Source organism: Panthera leo, chromosome C1 (genome assembly GCF_018350215.1).
Source record: "Panthera leo isolate Ple1 chromosome C1, P.leo_Ple1_pat1.1, whole genome shotgun sequence".
NCBI classification, from domain to species: domain Eukaryota; kingdom Metazoa; phylum Chordata; class Mammalia; order Carnivora; family Felidae; genus Panthera; species Panthera leo.
In genome coordinates this window covers 150,587,665-150,610,285 of record NC_056686.1, presented here as the reverse complement: position 1 = coordinate 150,610,285, position 22,621 = coordinate 150,587,665, and the positions used below count along the sequence as shown (strand labels likewise).

The following is a 22,621-nucleotide window of genomic DNA, read 5'->3' as shown; positions in this document are numbered from 1 at the left end:
CTAAATTTATCTACAGATTAAAAGTAATTCTTATCCAAATCCCAGATAACTTGCAGAAATTGACAAGCTGAAAACTAAAATTCATATGGAAATGCAAAGGACCCAGAATAGTTATCTTGAAAAAGAACAAAGTTGGAGGAATCACACTTCCTTATTTCAAAACTTAGTACAAAACTTACATAGTCATAACAGTGTGCTGCCTGCATAAGGACGCACATATAGATCAATGGAATACAATTTCAAGTCCAAAATTAAAGCCTTATATATATGATTCATTGATTTTTTTTGCAAGGATGCCATAACAATTAAATGGGGAAATGCTTCAACAAATGGTGTTGGGAGAACAGGATGTCCACATTAAAAACAGATATTGGACTTCTTACCTCTCACTATATGTAAAACTTAACTCACAATAGATCAGACACTTAAATGTAAGAGACTTAAATGTAAGAGCTAAAACTATGTAAGTCTTAAAACAAAACATAGGAATAAATCTTCATGTTCTTGGATTAGTCAATGGTTTCATAGATACAAGCAACAAAAGGCAAAGTACATAAATTGAACTTCGTTGAAATTTAATGCTTTGGGCTTACAAAGGATACCATCAAGAAAGTGAAAAGACTACCCACAAGATGGGGAAAAATATTTGCAAATCATATATCTGATTTGAATCCAGAACGAATAAAGAACTCTTAAAAGTCAATAATAAAAAGGCAAGTAAACCAATTTAAACATAGACAAAAGATAGACATATCCCCCATCCAAAAAAAAAAAAAGGTATGCAAATGACCAATAAATACATGAAGAGATGCTCAACATCATTAGTCATTAGAAAAACGTAAATCAAAATCTGAATGAAATACCAGGAATGAAGTTGCAGGTAGAGCATTTAAGTGTCCATTATAGTCTACCTAGTGAGAAATGGCTTGGTCTTGAAGCCATTGGTCTAGAAATGGAGAAAAGCAGACACAGTAGAGAGAGATTTTGGAGACAGGGTTGTCAGGTTTAGGTGCTGGAAAAAGGAAGAGGGGGAGGAGAGAAGTCAAGGATAACTCCCAGGTATTTGAATTGAGGAATTACATGGATGGTAGTGCCATTACTTGGAGGAGTCTGGAGGGGCAGCGTGGAATTCTTTTATTCTTAGCTTGTAACATACTGATTTTGAAATGCCTGAGAGATGTGCGAGTGGAGATGTTAAGAAGGAGGGCTTTTTTTTTTTTTTAAAGTGTATTTATTTATTTTGAGACAGAGAGAGAGAGTGTGTGTGTGCATGTACACACATGAACAGGGGAAGGGCCGAGACAGAGGGAAAGAGAGAAAATCCCAAGCAGGCTCTTCACTGTCAACACAGAGCCCCACATGGGGCTCGAACCCACAAACCGTGAGATCATGACCTGAGCCAAAACCAAGAGACAGATGCTTAACTGACTGAGCTACCCAGGCACCCCAAGGATAAGGTTTAATATACAGGTCTGGAATCTAAAGAACAAATCCAAGGGGGGGGGTCAAGTGTGGCAATGGTGGTGGAGGTGAGTCAGGCCAACCATGTGTAATAGAAATCCTAAAATGAAATGGCTGAGGAAAGTGGCTCTCCTCAGACCCCAAGGAATACCAATAGGAGCCACTCCAAAATCTAAACCAGGTATTAGAGGCAGATGAGCTGGCAACGTAGACTGAGTGAGCCTTCAAAAATAGACAAGGTATGCTTTTACCTTCAAGGTCACCCAAATGGCATTTACTGTTCCTGTTCTCATGCATTATGTTGACCATGTCCTCTGATCTTCAAAGCTTTAGAGATCATGGAAAAAAATGCCCTAATTATAATAACATGGCACAATAATGACATAATACACAAACGGACTTGAAAAACTGACAATTCCTTTGACTTACGTTGTTTAGTGTTATTTGTAGAGAAAATTGTGGAAAATTGCTTTCAGAACTGCGAACTACTACATTCTTCAGTGAGACGTTAAAAGGTTTCTTGTGACCTCTGCTTTGACGAAGCTCAAATTGCTTCATTTTCTCTTCACCTACGTTTTGAGGTGTAATTATTCTACGCTCTTGTGTGTGGCTTGCTTCTTGACCTTATTTTTGTGTTTGTTTTGTTCTGTGGTTGTTTTAACGTGTGCTTTCACTTTAAATCACAGTATAGTAATAAAATGCGAGGCTCTAAGATCAGATAGAGCTGGATTTAAACTCCATCTCTGCTCTGTATTAGGCAAGTTACTTTATCTCTTCTAATTTCCATTTCATAATCTGTAACATAGTGTTGATAATAGTACTTACATCCGAGAGTTGCTGTGAATATTTAATAGGACCAATGCGTGTAGTAGTACTTAGTACTTATAAGAACCTAGTAAATTATTACTCGTCTAAGGCTGCCTCAGACCTATTTTTTTTTCAGAGTTGTAAGCCTTTGCTCAAATATAATGTTAGTTTGTGAATAGTATACTTCGCACCCTAATACTTCCTACCTTAACCCTTGCGGTGTTCACTCCAGAAACATGCATGACCTGGTGTGATGATCGGAGGTGACGCTGCCTCACAGACAGCATCTCTGCAGACCCCACAGAAGCACAGGTGTGGTGTGTGTGGGGTCTCGGGTCACTTTCCCTGAGGTGGCTCATAAGCATTGCTTCCAAATCAAGTTCAAAAGTGACAGCAAAATGACCTACTAGCCATTTGTGTTCCCATTTAATAAACCGTATTTTCTCATTTAGTTTATGATGAATATTACAGCTAACATCAGATGTCTCTGCTCCAACACGAACTCTCAGTTTTTCAGGACTGGAAAATTAAAGAGCAGAAATAGAAACAGAATCCTGATAAAGAATACACAAAGTTTTAAGAAAGAATTAAGAAAATAGTGAATCATTACTTGTGAATCATTTCTATGAATTGTAATTTCTTGGATTTGTAATTGAAGTAATTTTCAGCTTTGCTTTAATAGGTTGAAAATGAAGATAATTAAAGTATGGTTAATTAGAGTGTTTAAGCGGTGTATGAGTAACTTGTGCTAAAGACGGGCCAAATTGAATTTAAGGGCACTATCAGGAATTAGGTGTTAATCAAGTGAGTGTCAGCTATGTATAGAAGAGAGATATGCTTTCAGAATTCATTTGTGCTTCTGTTCAACTATTTAAAGTTTAAGAATTATGGATGCCAAAACTAAACTTCCAAAATAATCAAAAGGTTATATTTCAAAATTAAAATGTTATTTGGAAAACTGCATGAAAATCTATTTATTCATACAGTAACTATAGTGGAATTTTTTTTCAAGTGACTAGAACTTGTTTAGTGTGATTGATGCCACAGAGTTGCACTTTATACCGATTTACACACACACACACACACGCGCGTGCGTGCACACACACACACACTCAAACCACTAGAGAACAATGACTCCCATGCTTTCCCTGCAATCTTCCTTTAATCTAATCTGGGGCAGAATCAGCACACACACACACATCCCTTGCCTTTTGTCCATTCTTCAAGGATCAGCAGAGGGAATGTACCTAAAGAGGAGTCCATTTAGACACAGCCTCAACAGATAATGAGCAGGAGGATTGCACAGGGGCATAAACATTAAGAGAGACCATCAACCTTTTGAAATCCACGATCAACACTTAGTTGTAGAGTGTCTTTATCTATGAGGTATGGATTGGGATGCAGACCAGGAATTTATAGGCAAAGAGCAAGTCCACTGATAGGCCCAGGAGTACATTGAATCAAGTAGATTCAACGAAATCACTAAATTTGGATTCCTTGAAGAAGCACCAACTTGGGGTGCTTGGTAAAAATAAAAGCTACCAGGGCCCCAGGGCCTAGAGATTCTAAATCAGTAGGTTTGAGACAAGGACTAGGAATCTGTTTTTCAAAAAGCACTCCCAGGGACTCCAAGGACTAAACTTTTATGCATTCTGTAAATGAAGATATGTCCAGGTAGAAGAGTGTATACATGAAATTCACAACATGGACAGGAGAGTAAAGAGTAAGGATATGCAAATCTTTTTTTTTTTTAACGTTTATTTATTTTTGAGACAGAGAGAGACAGAGCATGAACAGGGGAGGGGCAGAGTGAGAGGGAGACACAGAATCTGAAACAGGCTCCAGGCTCTGAGCTGTCAGCACAGAGCCCGACGCGGGGCTCGAACTCACGGACTGTGAGATCATGACCTGAGCCGAAGTCGGACACTCAACCGACCAAGCCACCCAGACGCCCCATGGATATGCAAATCTTTGAGGGAGAATTGACAGAAATAAGTTAACATAAAATCTGTTTAGTTGATTTATTTTTTTTTAATTCAACAATTATTTATCGTGCTCCCACTCTATGCCAAGTCGTCCTGGCTACTGGGCATATATGCATGAGAAAAATCAAATACAGACCCTACTCTCATGGGTAAACACCCACACCTTATCCAATTCACATAAATATAGAGATGAAAAGGGTATGTGTACAATAAATTTAGGTAAGTACTGAGATAGCAATTAGCTAATGACAGTTTCATAGAACCCAGTGGAAGATCATTTTTGCTGGTAGCTGATACAGGGGTTAACACTGATAGTGTAGTAAAACATAACTATGTTTATGGTCTTTCTAGATGTACAAAGAACCAAAGCTTGGGTTGGAAATTCTGAGTAAACTTCATGTTTCATAACTCATATTATGTGACCTAATGCAACTTCTCAGAACAGATATATTACTCCACTGCATTTATGAACATGTGGCCATTTTCAGCAGAAAGAAAAGAATGCCTAATTTAAATTCTTCCCATTTGATTTGGTACTCCTCTGAGCCCAGCCTGACTCTGGCATAATCACACCTTCTGAGCTCTGGCTACACCACACGTAAGGTTAAGAGCAGTGGCCTGCCCTAAATCTGTGCCATGAACCTTATTTCCACACCAACATAACTGGCTCCTCTGGATATGTTTTTTGTGCATCCACTCATCACTTCTTGGGTGCTGGTGGGGCTTATTATCACTATACTAATTAGCAATCTAATTAATACATGTTTAAAATTGCTTTTCAGATATTTTGAGTCATAATAGGACATATGCTAAGTTCTCTATATAGATTGTTGGCATTTATAGCTACTATGCACCCATTTAAAAAAATGACTAACTAGGGAGTAGTATGAAATACAGTTTCATGTAGCTTTCCTGAATAATCTAAATTAGAGGTTCTAAAAGAGTAAATAACTAATCCTTAAAATCTTTTTGAAAAATCTGACAAGGATCAGTATGATTGTTAAGGATATGAAAAGGAAAATGTGTAGGTATTTTAAAAATAACTTGAAATTCTTGTTTTTTATAAACTTTATTTATCCATGTATGTGATATTAGTACTAACTGCATTTACGATCACAATTGTGATATTTCAGTTGTAAAGCTGTAAGATGACCAAAATGTTCCAAACACAACTGATGAATTTTATTATATCAAAATAAAAGTGAACATTAATTATATACTAGTGGTCTAATCTGAAACTGCATTTCCCATCTGTGGTTTTAGTAGATATTCAAAAACAAAACAAAACAAAAACGGTGCCAGTGGTCAAATTAGTTTGGAAAACACTGATCAAGAATATTTATTTGGTTGGGCAAAATGGGTGAAAGGGAGTGGGAGATACAGGCTTCCAGTTAGAGAATGAATAAGTCACGGGAATAAAAGGCACAGCATAAGGAACATAGTCAGTGATATTGTAATAGCGATGTAACAGGACAGATGGTAGCTATGCTTGTGGAGAACATAGCATAATGACTGTATAAACTTGTTGAATCACTATGTTGTACACCTGAAACTAATGTAACATTGTGTGTCAACTATTCCCAAATTTTAAAAAAAGGAAAAAATATTTAAAGAATACAGATAAGTTAATAGCAAAAGCTAACATTTATTCACTGATTACCATGTTCCAAGCATAGAGCTCAATGTTTCATTTCAATTAGCTCACTTAATTTAACCTTCTACAGAAATGAAAATTAACTGTAGCTATGAATTTCTCGATTAAGCATAATTGCAAGTAAGGAAAATTATATGCAAGGATATTTAAATAGGAAAATCTATTATGTAAGTCATCAGCCAAAGTCAAAGCATTACTTATGCTAGACAAAAAAGTAAATAAATAAACCACCAATGTTATATTTATTTATTGAATTAATATCAAAAGAAGTTTTTTACAAAGCAATTATCTAGGGCTTTTTTTTCGGTATTCACAATAAAGGGATTCACTGAATTGAAAATTTCTTCATCTATAGGTTCAGGATTGTGTAGGCAAAATTAAATGCATCTCAAAAAAGAAAGTAATTTCCACTGCAAATAGTATTAGAATTTCCCCTTGACTATATTAGAAACAGATTGTAATTTGCTTTTAGAAGAGTTAAGTAAAATTTATTTAAAATACTTAGCAAGTATTCTAATGTTATTGTAGTAAAATGGTCTTTTATTCATTGAATAGGAATTATAAAAATCAGTGGTATATATCTTATACAAGAGCATTTAATTAAATAGAAGAACTTTTATTATGAATAACTATCTGGCTTAGAATTCAAGGAGAATTTAAGAAGATGAATATTTTAAAAAACCGAGTAACTTAGTGTTATTATTTAGGGTCTACTTGCAAAAGGGTTCACCAGCCACCTGTTGTTCTTATAGCCACCAGAATAATTTTTAGTAAATTAAGAAAAGAATTCAGTGTCCTAATTAAGCATATGGAGCATACATACATCAGTGTGAATCAGTTAAAATAACATAAGATGATATTATCCAGTTGGTCAATTAACTCTTGTCACATGGCAGTACATTTATGTAATTACAAGGTTATAGAGCATGTTGATTCTCAAATTTCAAAAGCTAGTGTGGAAGTACTGGAAGTATTATCATTTTCTAGTACAGTCCTTCATAATATTTCAGGTGAGTAAGCTATGATGCCAGAGATTGACTTACCAAAGCTATACAGGAAATTAGTAGTAGAATGATTCTGTAAAAAAAGAGGACATAGGTCTCATCCATCCATCCATCTTTCCATCCATCCATCCATCCATCCATCTGTCCATCCATCCATTCTTCATTTAAGGTATTCATCCATTGAACAAGCATTTATGAAATGCCTATTGTATTCTGGATACAAGGGATGTGATGGTGAGCAAAACTACACATGGTCCCTGAACTTATTGTGACTGAGAATATGGTAGAAGGTGGAGAAATAATAATAAAATACTCAAATACATACATGATTACAAATCAAGACAAATGTTTTCATGCAAAAGAACATGGTCTATGGTAATGTATAACAAGGGAACCAGATCTAAACCAGAGGGTCAGAAGGGGCTTCCCAGAGGAAGTAGCCATTATATTAAGCATTCAAGCATGACTAGAAGATATGGGAGGGGAGAAGGTGGAAAGAAGTGCCGAAGCCCCAGAGAAAGAAATGAGTATTTGAAGAACAGAAAGCCCAGTATGTTTGGAATCTAAAAAGAAATGACAGAGAGGCAAGAAGGGACTGGAGGGCCATCCCAGACCATCCAGGGCCTATAGTTCAGACTAACATTTTTGGTCTTTATCCTAAGAGTTATGGAAAGCTATGAGACAGTTTAGCAGGAGGATAAAGTTATAGCTCTCATCTTCGACAGTTTTATTTTTACATGGGCAAATACCAGATTCACAAATGCTATTCAAGGTATAGGACATTTTTCTAAGTTTTGGTTCTGTAAGTGATGGCCTGGAGAAGGGGTAGGGTGGGAGGGATGAAGAATGGCAATATGGATATGAAGGAGGACTGGAAGATGGTTGCCATACTATCCATCTGGCGTATCTGACTGTTCAGGAGCTCTGTAATGAATGTGTTCTGAGAATAGAGTCGTGTTTGAAAAACACAATTGTTTTGGAAGATTCAAATGTAGGTGAAACTTGCCTGTGGTCTGTCAGCTACCTTAGGTGAGGTTTTACATGGAAATCCTCTACTTCTGGAAATTTTAAGATCATTTGTATAGATCATGTGGTTTCGGTTCTTTTTTTTTTTCCCTGTCCCACTTTCTCTTTATAAAAATTCCAGTCAGGATAAGAAATTATCTACTTTCATTGATACATTCTCCCTTGAGATGTCTGAAGGTAAGGATTTTGGCTGATCTCTTCTGACCAAATGGGATGCTAAAATATGTCCTTGACAAACCAGTAGTAATCCAAGCCAAGCATCTATGATGAAGTACAAAGAACTGCTTAAAAGATAAGGTGTGGTTTTTTTTTAAAGTTTATTTATTTATGTTGAGAAAGAGAGAGAGGGCTTTTCTCACATGAGCAGAGGAGGGGCAGAAAGAGAGGGAAAGAGAGAATCCCAAGCAGATTTTGCATGGTCAGCACCGAGCCCCATGCGGGGGCTCGAAGCCACCAACCGTGAGATCATGACCTGAGCTGAAACCGAGAGTCAGACGCTTAACCCATCGAGCCCCACCCAGGCACACAAAGGACGAAGTTTTTAAGCTAGGTCTGCAATCCCAGCTTTGCAAGGTTTAGGGTTGTTGGAAGGTCACCTCATCTTTTAAAAATATATTTGGGGGGGGGGCTCCAGGGTGGGACAGTCGTTTAAGCATCCAGCTTCAGCTCAGGCCATGATCTCCCAGTTCATGTGTTCAAGCCCCGCATTGGGTTCTGTGCTGACAGCTGGGAGCCTGAAGCCTGCTTTGGATTCTGTGTCTCCTTCTCTCTCTCTGCCCCTCCCCCACTCACGCTCTGTCGCCCTTGTGGTTTGTCAGCTACCTTAGGTGAGGTTTTATATGGAAATCCTCTACTTCTAGAATTAAAAAAAAATTTTTTTAATATTTTTTTAATGTTTATTTTTGAGAGAGACAGATGGAGCGCGAGTGGGGGAGGGGCAGAGAGCAAGAAGGAGACCCAGAATCTGAAGCAGGCTACAGGCTTCCAGCTGTCAGAGCCCTAGGAGGGGCTCAAACCCACAAACTGCGAGATCATGACCTGGGGTGAACTAGGAAGCTTAACGTCTGAGCTACCCTGGTGCCCCAGGTCATCTGTCATCTTATCGTTTATAAAAGACCTCTGACAACCCTGTGCTGCCTGAAGAGGGTTCCTACAACCCATCATGGCCTTCCTGAGTGCCCATCATACTCCTTCTGGCAAGCCGACTGTCTCTCTAGGCCTTGATTAGCCTCTCTATCAAGGAGATGACACTCACAACTCTTAACAGGGGTGAAAAGTTTAGCAATGGCAGTGTTTTCATTACAGGAGACAGGAAAGATGAGAGACAGGCTCAGGATTTATTTGCGTTATTAATCATCTTTTTAGTAATACTGTTTCCATCTCCCCTAAAGTTCATGACTCTGAAGGAAGTACAACAAGAACACTCACTTTGAAGGATATTTTAAATGGGACATTTTCCTATAAGACATTTTTTCCAAACTGGATTTCAGGTAAGTGGATTGTTTCTTTACCTTTTGAGGTTTTTGAAAATACGTGTTTTTGTTTTTATTTTTTGTGCCAATACATCTCAATGGTAACAGAGGCCATATCAATTGAAATAGAAAAAAAGAGAGCTTACTTAGATAAGTCAAATGGCCACCAAAAGCACCTTTGACAGAACCATTTGCCGAATAGTAATGATGCCAGTTGGATTTTCAGTAAAAAAGTGAAAGTTGAGAGTACATTGCTAGAACAATCTGAGCGTATTGTATGACTCTTCTGAATATGCACCTATTTAGGAGAGGCCATAAGAATTTTACCAACAGAGAAATTCCATTGTTAATCTAGATAATCTGAGAAATGGACAAATCCCATCCTGGCCACAAAAAAAAAAAAAATCATTCATAGGCCATAAAATTGATATTTGCATATACGTTTTCAGAATAGGATATTGTCAAATAATTCCAAACAAATAGTAAGGTCAACTAAATTATTTATGGTATTATAGTTTGTATCTAAAGTGGGACTAAACACATTTAAATATTTTCAATTTTCTCTTTAGAAAATAAAATGCACATCAAAAGAGTTTTAAACTAAATCAAACACAACCCAAATATAATGTATTTTTTAGTTCAAAACAAATACACCATTTTAACACCAGTTTTTAAACACACCAATTTATCCTCTTTGTTGTATCACAGAGAAAACCCAATTTTATTCCCCAGCACCCTGAACTGGTCACAATAGGACAGCCTACTAGCAAATGTGGCATTTTTGTGGAAAATAGAAAAGAGCATCCTTTCCTCCCTTCCACTGTCAGCTAATTATTTTAAGTCTGACGAAGCAATGTCCTGGACAGGGAAGAAAAGCAAAGCACATCTGTGAAATAAGGGAGGTTTCTCTTTCTTATAAATGCATTTCCTACTAAGGGGGATCATTTCAAGTTTGTTTTCCTTCTTGTTTAAAGGACAAGAATATCTTCATCAGTCTACAGATAATGATATAGTATATTACAATATTGAAACAGGAGAATCATATACCATTTTGAGTAATAACACCATGGTATGTATCCAGCATCATCTTCCTCCTCAAACCTTTGCCACCTACTCAATGACCAAGGAACAGAATCCAAACTCTCAGCACTTGACCTAGCCTTCTCGGTTCCATCCCCCACTGAATTCTCCAGTTCTCTCTTCTAGTCACACTATACTACAGCCTTTGCCTCCTCTCAATCACCCAGCATCTTTCTTTCTCTGCGAAAAAAAGTGTAGTAAGAGATAAGAGTTGAGAAATCATTCCTTATAACAGGCAAACTGAGGCTCAAATCCAGGTTCTGTCACTTCTTAGCTATGGAAAGTTAAATAAGGTTCCATACCACACCAGCCACGGTGTGCCTCATTTTCTCTCTCTGAAGAGTAGGAAGAATAATACCAGTCTGGGTTTCTAGAAGAGGTAAGTAGTGTAACATTTGAATGTGGGAGGACGGCACCTAACCTGGAATACACGCTCGACAAACAAGAACTATGAAATGTAGGCTTCTGCCGCTCTATGCTCCTAGGCTCTTCCCACTTTCTCCACCCTCAAAAGCCTGCTAATGTTTTAAAGTCAAGCTCAGATGATACTCTCTTCCTCATGCAACCAATGATCCTCTGAATTGGATTTAATCAACTCTTTTTCAAATGCTTTCGTAATGCTATATTTGTATTTCTTCAATAGAACTTTCTAATTTGCAATACGTTACTTATTTTCAAGTTTAACATATTAAGCTTCCTGAAATCATAAAGTATATTCTATGTATCACATCTTCCTCTCATAGTGTTTAATAAATTTGTTTGTATACAGTACCATGTAAATGTTTTTTTAATTGCATAGACAGTATATGTACGTAAGAGTATGTCTATTATGTGATATCCTTTTAATACTTCACATTTACATGGCTCTGGTTTTTCTTCTATATTCTAATTGACTTATTTATGATTTCAGAAAAGTGTGAATGCTTCAAATTATGGCTTGTCACCTGATCGGCAATTTGCCTATCTAGAAAGTGATTATTCAAAGGTATTGACTATTTAATTTGGGTATATCCGTTTATATCTGCTACTAATCCACAGTTTGGTTTATAAAAGTAAGAGGAAGTGAGAGTATATTTTTATCTCTAAATATTCAAGAAGTTAATGTGAGTTCTAGATGAGCCTAAAAAACATAACTGAAGAACATACGCATAATTCAGAATTTGGTGCACTTGTCTGGTTATCCTCCAACGGTAGAAACTACTTTCCTCTGGGGTAGGGGACTTCATTTGGGGGCACTGATATTTATCAGAAACGGGACAATTACACTTCTATTTCTAAAACTAGTTGACTTCATAAGTCGTTAGTTAATCCTCGCATATTTTAACCTTGTGAAAGTTAATTGTTATGGAAAATGGAAATATCGAGGTGTAGCTTATTTAACTCACTTGCTCAAGTAGGATAATATGTGGTCAGCGGTACACCAGGGTTTAAATCTGTGGCTTCAAAAAACTGGGGTAGGAATATCCCACCAAATCAGACCATTTACCTTTACTTCGTTTCCCCTTCTTGAATGAAGTTATAGAGGGAAGTTGATGATCTTATTTTTTCTACTTACACAACTTCGAGATAATTTTGCAAGAAGGCAAAAGAATTTATTATCAAATGAAACTTCTAGTGATTACTTTTAGAGAGAGAACCTTTTTACTGCCATTTTTCATATCCTATGTGAGATATAAAACAGAATGAATAGTTAATCTTGCCCCCCCCCAAGTTGTTCAGTCTGCTGATTATTTTCCAGTAGACCGGGTCCTGGTCGCTACCAGTCTTCAGGAAGACATGTTTTAACCAGTTGGAGTTTCTTTGCCAAGAGTCTGAAAGCTCTTTTAAGAAACAAAATCCAAAATAATATTTGTATTATTCACTAACCACAGAACAAATACACTTAATGAGAAAAAGAGCAGTTTTTTTTAGGAGGAATTATAAACTATGGAGCTTCTATTTCTTTTTCAATTTCTATTATTCTTAAAAAGTGTTATATTTTAAGAAAGGCAAACATGTTGTAACAAAACTCTGTGTTGAATAAAATTCTCTTTATCTAATTTTAGAGGGTATCATTGTAATGAACTACATAGGTTTGGGGTAATCCTTATGGCCAGGGAGATCATGGGGGTTTTACTTCAAATCAAGGTATAGCATAAAGGAAAAATTCTTAGGATAGAGTGTGTCAAAGAAAAGCTTTTTATATTAAGAAATGTCTTCGGATATGCTTTTTATGGAGTGAGGGTTGAATCACTGCTGAGATTAGTTCTGGAACTTAGACAAACATCACAAAAGTCCACAGTAAAACTCTTTAAATGAAGACTCTTTTGGAATTGAAACATATCCTTCCTAGTGCTTTATGAAAATAGTCCTTTTATAATTCTGAATCTTGAATCATTTGTTATTATACATTATTGATAGAAGCTTTTTAAGAATCATAATTTGTCTCTGTCTCTCTTCTTTCCGACAGCTTTGGAGATACTCTTACACAGCAACATATCACATCTATGACCTAAATACTGGGTAAAATTTCATATCTATGTATTGATACTACTTAAATCCATTATGATTTTTCACTCCACGCTCTGATTTAAAGTTAAGACTACATTATCTTGTTACTGATCTTAGTGTTTTACTTCTTTACCGTGTATGGGCACCCATAAAAATGAAGAAATTTAAGGAAATACTTTTATGAAACATTTACCTCTTTTTATTTGACAAATGTTCTGTATTTTTATTCACCAGGCAGTTTTATTCTCCCTACTTTGGAACACCAAATTATAAATATACCATTTATGGACATAAACCTACATACTGAAAGCACAAACACGTGCATGGGAATGATACACTGCTTACGAGAGAGTGGCTGTTTCAACGGAAGGAAGCAGAAGGGCAGGAGATGCAAATCTCCTTCAGTTGTATCTAAACACAGACTCCATTAATTGATTTTAAATTAACTGTTACTAAAATTGCAAAACGTTAATATTTTTTAAATTGGGGCTGTAGATAAGTTGTCATCTGTCATACCATTTTCTTTCTTTCTTTGTATGCTTCACTATTTGAAATATTTCAATTTAATCAAAAAAGAAAGAAAGAAAGAAAGAAAGAAAGAAAGAAAGAAAGAAAGAAAGAAAAAAAGGAACGAGTAGGTAGGCAGAACACCTAGTGAGGGAATTCCTGACAGAAGGAATAACCTGTAAAGGCCCCAAGGGAAGGGAGAACACAGAGAGTTTCGGAAACTCAAAATAGGTCAGTTGAGTTGAAATTGGAGGAGGGCATGCTGACTAGTGAGAGGTGGTGTAAGGTTGGGAAGGAGTTGGGGCCAGGAAGCAAGGGCCAAATAATCATGAGGAAACCATTAAGAAGAGTTTAGATGTCGTTCTGATGACAATAGGGAATCAGATTTGCACTTTAGAAAAACCACTCTGACTCAGTATGGACAATGAATTGGTTTAGTTACTCATCTTAATGTGATATCCTATTTGCTGTTATATAAAAGGGAAAAATAATTATATGGCTTGAAGAGGTATTGAAAAATTTTATGGTCTATTTCCTCTTTTGTCCAGTAAGAACACAAAAATTCAAAACAAAATCTACTTGTTTTAAGAGTTCAGAAAAGAATGATTCTGATCTTAAACTGTCAATTGAGGAAATGTGAACTACTACATAAAGTAGAAACTGAACTCATCTAATATACTCTGGGTCTTTCTCTTCTCTGTATCCACATCATCACCAAATTCAAAAATAGTTTTTTTTTTCTTTTTTTAAGTTTATTTTTTTATTATTTTGAGAGAGAGAGAAAGAGAGAGAGAGAGAGAGTGTGTGTGTGTGTGTGTGTGTGTGTGTGTGTGTGTGTGTTGTGCGCATGTGTGTGGGGGAGAGGCAGAGAGAAATGGAGAGAAAGAATCCCAAAGAGGCTCCGCACTATCAGCTCAGAGCCCAACACAGGGCTTGAACTCACGAACCTTGAGATCATGACCAGACCTGAAATCAAGAGTCAGACACTTAACCGACTGAGCCATCCAGGAGCCCCTCAAAAAGAAATTATTGAACACCCATTATGTGAAAAGCATATATGGGGAGATACAAATGAACTCGAGGCACTGACCCTACTCTCAAGAAAACTTTAAATTGGTGAAGTAAAATCCTTACTCTTTCAGCACAATTTCTTAAGGCTTTAATCAATTCCTTATTTTTCTTTTAATTGTTTTGAAATTCTCCACATCCTACCTTAAGGTTCAACAAATTAAACAGCATTCCAAAAGAAAGTGACAATACTAATATTTTAATTATGGCTTGTATAAGTTTTATGGCCTCGAATCATTTTAAATATTTAGCTTTTGTGCAGTGAACTTAGTCAAGCCACTACTTGCCTGCTTGCTTTCTCTCTCTCTCTTTCTTTCTTTTCTTATCTGCACAACTATCTAATTTGCCAAATTTGTCTTTTGTCAGGTAAATATAGCATAATTTAGGAAGTGAGGGATGACAAATTTGTTGAGATTCAAGGCAAGACCACATACCACTAATTCCAAATTTTCTATATGCTTCTGAAGAGTCTATAAAAATCTACCACAGAGAAAGTGAAGATAGTTCTGGTTTCAAGCATGGGAAGGAATACTGAGAGGAGACGACAGCCTTTGTGAGCAGCCTCCTCCACTTTCTCTCATAGTGTTAGTTATTTAGAAAACATAGAAAATGGCAGCTGTGGTGACTTGCCAGTCATGAAGAGACTCTGCGCTGAGATTTTCAGCTTGGCGCTGTCTGCATGCCTGCATAGATGATTCCACAGCATATGGAAACCTAAGACAGCGTTGCAATGTCAAAGGTAACATGAACGCTGGCCTGAGATAGAAATGCCTTTTCTTCTGGATCATTCCTTTGCCTGTGCCTTCACATGTGTTTCAATATATCGTGGACCTTCCCAGTGCATGCTGCTCATATACTGCCCTCTGGCAGGCAGGATTCTCACTGCTTCACCAGCGGTCTCTCTCTTCCATGGCCATTACTCTCTATATCCCCAGTCAAAGCTGATCTGCCTGTGTTCCCTCACGGCTTGCTAGGCCTCAGGCTGCATGACCTAATAAGTTGTGTCAAAGTAACGTGGGTTACAATTCTTTGCAGGTTCCAGCTTTAAAAGAATGAGAAAAGTAGAAGTGTCAGGCATGTTAGGTCCAGGTTGGAGTTAGCTTTTTGAGGGAGAGGACAAAGAGTCTTTCTTCAGGCTCCTCAATGTATACCTTGGAGGCAAGTCTTGTTTCGTTTATCTTCAAAAGCAGTCTTGATGAAACTATTAATATAATCTTCAAGGAGATAATAGTCAAAACTTAAGCATGGCATCCTATGACTCTTTAGCACTTACAAAAATCTGAACACATTCTCGTTGAAGAACTACAAAAGCCCCACAGTGCAAGTTAGTCAATTGAGTATTTGCAGGGTGAGTCTAGGCACCAAAGTGAGATTTTTGGCCAATAAGATATTTGAAATTTCCCCATGGGTGGAGAACTTTGCAAGCTTAAGGCATACTGCCCAGTGTATGATCTGTTTTTCAGTTTAGTTTGAGATCAGATGTTCCTTTCCTTTTCTGATTTCAAGTCAGATCCCTGGGGAGATTGTCAAATGGCATCTTATTTTCAAAAATTTGAAATGCATATGCATTCACAGAGATGGGGGTTGTAAATGAGAATGTGGAAGAGCACATATTAAACTTCAGCACAGCTATAGCATTTTAGAGCTGGAAGGCACTTCGGCGACCATCTCAGCCTGATGTGTACAAATTTTACAGTCCTGAGGGTTAGGAGACTTGAGTTTAATTACGGTCGGCCAAGAACCAGCGATGTGATTTTAAAAAGTCGTATCTCTCTAACCTCACGTTTATTTATTTTTTTTTAATGAGGTGTTCCACCAGATAATTTCTAGAGATAGTCTCACTTTCACAGTCTATAAATCTTTAATAAATCTTTAATTCACTTCATTACAAAGGTCAGAAAACTGAGACCCAGAGAAATTAAGTGACTTAAGTAACTGGTAAAGAACTGCTACCAGAACCCGATGCCTCCAGTGCCATTTTGTCACATTCTTTCCGTTAGGTTTGAGGAGGCCGAGGATGAGCCTTCATTTTTATTATTTACTTTTTTCTGTTTGTAAAGATGCTTTTTTTCCCCCTTGAACAGCAAGGTTTATTATTATTTTTTCTCCCTTTTTTTTTTTTTCCTTCTAGACAGTTTGTAAGAAGAAATGAGCTTCCTCGTCCAATTCAGTATTTATGCTGGTCGCCTGTTGGGAGTAAATTAGTAAGTGTTTAAATTATAGAAGTGTTTAATCATTTAAATAAAAGAGGAGCCATTTGATTTTGGCCTTTGTTAAATTTCCCTGCCTGAAAGGAAAAAAAAAATTCATGACTATTTTAGTGGTTAAAAACGGGAAGAGTTTTGATAAATTGAAACTCATCTGAGAATTCCGCAAAATCTCAAGCTCATGGATAGACTTCTTTAAATATCGCAGTCAAAAACTTTATCCTCATACTCAGCCAGAATGCGTTGTGCCAGAAAGCTGAGGAAAAATATGGTTTTCACAAGTTTCCCAGACTAGCTTCAGACAACATGAAATTTTGTCCAAGCTCTTATTTAAGGACTCTAAATAAAGATTAGATCTGGCTAGCTATTAATATTCAAAGATTTATTTGACTTTCTGTTAATATGTACAATTATTTATTTGAGTAATAAAACAACAAATATATGGTAAACTTTATGCTTTATTTGATAGACTTTAAAAATCATAACTGATGTCAATGTGAATTGATTGGTTTTTTGACCTATTAAAATGATACTTTAGTTGTGATTCCTTCTTGCATCTGGATTACCATGCATTTTGAAGGTATTAGGTAAATAATTAAAACAAGTTTACAGGCTTTATTGTATTTCTTATGGAATTCTCCTTATTAACTAACTTACCACCACTTCTAGGCATATGTCTATCAAAACAATATCTATTTGAAACAAAGACCAGAAGACCCACCTTTTCAAATAACATTTAATGGAAGAGAAAATAAAATATTCAATGGGATCCCAGACTGGGTTTATGAAGGTAAATCATATTCCTTTTCTACCGTTGCTGTTTTAGGCTTTTAATTGAAAATAATTGCATGTATTTAGTAAAGTTTAGCCAAGTGGTATGTTACCAAGATGAATGGTGGCATTTCTGAAAGCTGTTATCAGGTTATGAACAGGATGTACATGTTCTCAAAGAACAAAATCTAATAATCAGGCTGGTAGAGCTGATTTTCATGAGCATTATAAAGTGGTAGTAATAATTTACATTTCAAGAAGTTTATGGTCCTTCGATGCTGTGTTGGTACATTTCTTCAGGTTTCTTTTTTCTTGAGGAATAAATCTTTCTTCCAAAACTAAACAACTGTCTACATAATTTTGCAGAGAAATATTCCTAGTTTTTGATACTTTTGTGAATTGTGTCCTCTTTGTAGGCCATGTAGGATCCAGGACCTAACTGGACTTTAAGAAGTCTTATAGTTCTTGCCTTTATTAAAAATTATATAACTGAACTGTTTTTGTTTTTTGGTTTTTTTTGGTTTTTGGGTTTTTTTTTTGTTTTTTTTAAATATTCCTAGGAGAAAAAGTCAACATCTAACACTTATGTCACTCTTGTAGTGTAATTACAGTTCTCCTTGTTTGGGCTACATTAGGTGACTGTAAAAACCAGAAGCTGCCCCAAGGGAAAAATTATTTATTGTTGAAATGCTTAATTAATTTACTTAAAGAATTACATTTCTGATTAATATCAATTCCTACACAGACTGATTGATGTTTGAAATGAGGTATAAGTTAGGCTATGTCTTTAAACTCAGATTATTTATCTTTTTTAATAACAAAATTTTGGCATATGTCACACCCACATTAAATAAATTATTGCAGTCAGTAAATGGCTAACACAATATATTTTGAAGAATTTGCAATAATTTTAAGAGTAAGCCATAATGGTTATTTGTATGCTTGTGTTTTATTTTTCAGAGGAAATGCTTGCTACAAAATACGCTCTCTGGTGGTCTCCTAATGGAAAATTTTTGGCATATGCAGAATTTAATGATACCGAGATACCTGTTATCGCCTATTCCTATTATGGTGATGAACAATATCCTAGAACAATAAATATTCCATACCCCAAGGTATGTTGAGTACTTTCAGCAGATGCTTCCATTCCTCTGGTGTCAAAATGAGCAACCAACACCATGAATAGAGGTGGGATCAACAAGTTTGGAGAGCTTCTTATCCTTGTGCATTGTAAGGCAAACATTGTACTGTGCTCTATTATTTATGTGGACATCTGTTGCTTTGGACATCTGGTTGTGCTGGATGAAGTAGTCTTTGCAAAATCCATCGCAGAATCTTTGAAAAACATATGGTCTAGATTATGGAGGAAAAACAAGCTTAACTTAATTTTAATTTTTCATCTTTCATGCTCCAAATTCAGGGTAAAGTTCTGTTTTGCAATTCCTTCTTGAATTCTCATGTAAATGCGAACTAGAATGGAAAATACAAATGTTGAACTTGATGTTCCTGTCAGGTAGAAGCAGGCATGAGTTATGATCTTTTCTGGACATATAAGGTAGGTTAAGTGTGTGAATCTAGTGTCTTCCTTGAGGAAATTAGACATGGAATGAACCCAATGTTTCTTGTATAACCATTCTAGAGTTCTGAGTGAAACACTTCATTCAGTCCCATGTCTGAAGAGAGGGCTCTTGTATGTATAGTAGAACAGCAAGGTCACAGTGGAGAAGCGCCGTATCCTAATTTGACTTAGGCAAAAATTCTAAAAAGGGATCAAATAATAAATTCTCCTCTTTTACAAGGAATGGAAGTGACTGTAGAAAATAGTTCTTTGTTCTTTGGTCCCTGTTGTGTTTACTTGCCAAAGAGAACACTGTTACAGATGGACCCAGTGGGTCCCTCTATGGATATGTGTACACACAAGTGGTTTATGATGCGAGTCACAGTGGGTATAGATAAAGAACTAGAAATTCCAGATAGTCTAAAATTTATGTTAAAAGTCATGTGAGAAAAGATAATGGATAGGAGATGCACGTTTAGGTAGGAGACCCCTCAACGGCTGTATATAAAGTCTGAAAGACTGAAGATGTTTGGAAGTAAGAGAAGTGGCACTTGGGACCCAAGACGTAAAAGAATTTGGATCTTCAAGAGGGTGTAAGGCAGCAGGAAGAAATGGAGGAACCCAGAGCTGAGGACTAACTGACACTGACAGAGAAGTTGGGACCCAAATTTTCATGTTTCCTTGAAGACTAGAGTTGTTGAAACATCTGACATCAAGCTGAGAGGTGAGGCAACTCAAAAGAAACCAGAAGTCCCAGCTAAGCTTCACAGTGAAACAGGAGGTCAGAGGAGAGCCTGGACAGTTCTTTAGATAAATCCAAACGGCATGGAGTCATTTAAGGCTGTGAACCTGAACTCTGTGGACTTAAATTGTTTGACAATTATAAGACTCTCTTTTTCTGTGTTAAAATAACAGGAACTCTAAGAAGCTGTCTGGGTGTGAACTACACTGTCATGTAAATTTAGGGTGTATAATAGCACAGAAAGTACAAAACAAGAAAAGTGCAAATTCTACAGGCACTTTATTTGGAGGTGACATTTCCCTAATTTGGGGGGGATGATAACAGTAGTAATGTAACCAGCTAGGAGACCGACTGATGATTGTCCTAGACCAAAGTATAGGGCAAAAAGCAAAAAATATCTTCTGTTATTTATTGTTTATACTGTCTTCCCCCCTGCACGCCTTCCAGTACAGGGAGAAGTGATTATAATAATTATCCTAAGAAGAAGAAGAAGAAGAAGAAGAAGAAGAAGAAGAAGAAGAAATATCTGTCTTGAAAGTCAGAAAAGACAATATCAATTATGGCACTGCATTTTCATATCCAAATTATTTTCCCCTACGAATCAAAGCTCTCTCATTAATCACTTAAAATATGTGTCTTCACTCTGGTTGACATAATATTTGTAATTGCCCTGCAAGTAAAATCGAAATGAAATTCCTGGTCATGTTATAATTCAAATGTTTTCAACAATGATATACTTAATATTGTAAGCTTATAAAAAATGCCTAAACTCCTAAAGTGTCTTTAATATGTTAGTCATAATTAAAAATTTATGAGCATATAATCTCCATTTTTTCGGCAGGCTGGAGCTAAGAATCCTGTTGTTCGGTTATTTATTATCGATGCCACTCACCCTGAGCATATAGGTCCCATAGAAGTGCCAGTTCCAGCAATGATAGCATCAAGGTAGGGCAAGCCCAGATGCTCTCTTTCCACCTTAACCTGAATTTTAACACTTAAATTTCTTAGCTGAGATTTACACTTCTTTTCTAGTGAGTTTATGATATGTATACTCTAAGCAGAAATAAATAAATAAAATTGGCATGTAAACCTAAATACGTAACCAAATTAAAAATGACATTTCTTAAATTGATTTTAAAGTGTCAGCCCCTTTCACACATGTAAGGATGTCATCCGATCAGAGTGATCAATCTAAGTGATACTCCCCTCAGATGTGTGAATGTAAACTTGGGATCAGTGGGCAAATAATAAAATTCATATATGTTCTCAGCCTGTCTTGTTTCAAGTCTGGTCTACTTCTCTCAAGCCCAGGGCTTGATCACATATAGATCATGTTTGATCACATATGCATGACTAACAAGAGGCCAACCCTCTCCAAATATTAGCAATTTTTACTAGGATGCAGTCTATTCACAATTATCTGGTTGTACAATTATCTGTTTGGGATTCACTGTAAGGAGACAGGGACATGAATCAGTCTCACTCCCCCAGCTTGGGGCCATATGTAGATCCTGTCTGATTAGTTCTGATTGTAGCAACCCTTCCAACCCTCCATCAGTCCTCTGTGGTCATTATGGTTGAAGCAGATCAAGGTAAGAGGCTGCCCACACCCAGCCTGGTGGGCCTCCTCACTACTTCCCAAACCCTAACAGGCCAGGGCATGCTGCCCCTTGCAGGAGAGTCGGCCAGGGCAGAATGATTGATCACTGACAGGAAAGAGAACCTCAGCAGAGGCCTCTGTGGGGCCTTGCCAGGGTGAATCTACTCTTGGATAATTTAAATTTTTTTTAATGTTTATTTATTTTTGAGAGAGAGAGAGAGAAAGAGAGAGAGTGAAAGAGAGAGAGTGAAAGAGAGAAAGCACGAGCAGGGGAGGAGCAGAGAGAGAGGGAGACACAGAATCCGAAACAGGCTCCAGGCTCCAAGCTGTCAGCACAGAGCCTGACGCGGGGCTCGAACTCAAAAACCGTGAGATCATGACCTGAGCCGAAGCTGGACGCTCAACTGACTGAGACACCCAGGCGCCCCTCTTGGATAGTTTAAAATGGCTTTATTTGGGGGGATGATCCATTACTTCCCCAACTACCACCAATCTAGTTGATGGAAACTTCGACTAAGTACATCTTTCTTTCTCTTTCTTTCTTTCTTTCTTTCTTTCTTTCTTTCTTTCTTTCTTTCTTTCAACTGTCATTCTCCTTAGGAAGCAAATGGAATGATAGAAAGGGTACTGTATAAGGAGTCAAGAGGAGCATCTGTAAAATACTAACAATTTAATAGTAATAGCTAACATTTTCTCAGCACTTACCATGGAGCAGGCAGAATTCTCACGAACTTTAAGCACACTCAGCCAATTCTACAGCAAGCTCTGCATTTGGTAATACTGTTATTCCCATTTGATAAAGAACCAGGGGCACAGATATGTTAAGTAAGTAGCCTTACGTAGTAGAACTACTAGGAGGTAAAACCAGAATCTGAGCCAGAGACCCTTCCAGTTCTGTGATTTCTTTTATATCAATGTCCAGAATTCTGTGGTTTATTTACATTGATGTTCTCCATCTATAGGTTCATTCTCAGAGCCGAGTGATAATTGCTGCCATTCATTGACACCAACTGTATGCCAGCACTAATAGAGTTACTTAGTGTACATCATCTCTGATTATGATACTAAACCTGAATTTCAACCCCTGACCCTGGTCACAGTTAAAACGAGGCTTCTAATACAAACTGCCTAGAGAGAAAGATGGGCATTTATCACACTTGGCTTTCTCTCAACCACTTAAAAAGTGAAA

General features: G+C 36.9%; 1 protein-coding gene across 1 annotated transcript in view; it reads left to right on the top strand.

Moving 5' to 3' along the window:
- Positions 1-22,621, top strand: part of LOC122227832 (fibroblast activation protein alpha) — a 73,999-nt gene that overhangs the window by 8,031 nt on the left and 43,347 nt on the right. The window contains 8 exon segments of the mRNA XM_042952564.1: positions 9,329-9,427; positions 10,384-10,478; positions 11,400-11,474; positions 12,939-12,991; positions 16,686-16,758; positions 17,431-17,551; positions 18,493-18,647; positions 20,674-20,777. Coding sequence (XP_042808498.1) covers positions 9,329-9,427; positions 10,384-10,478; positions 11,400-11,474; positions 12,939-12,991; positions 16,686-16,758; positions 17,431-17,551; positions 18,493-18,647; positions 20,674-20,777 — 775 coding nt within the window.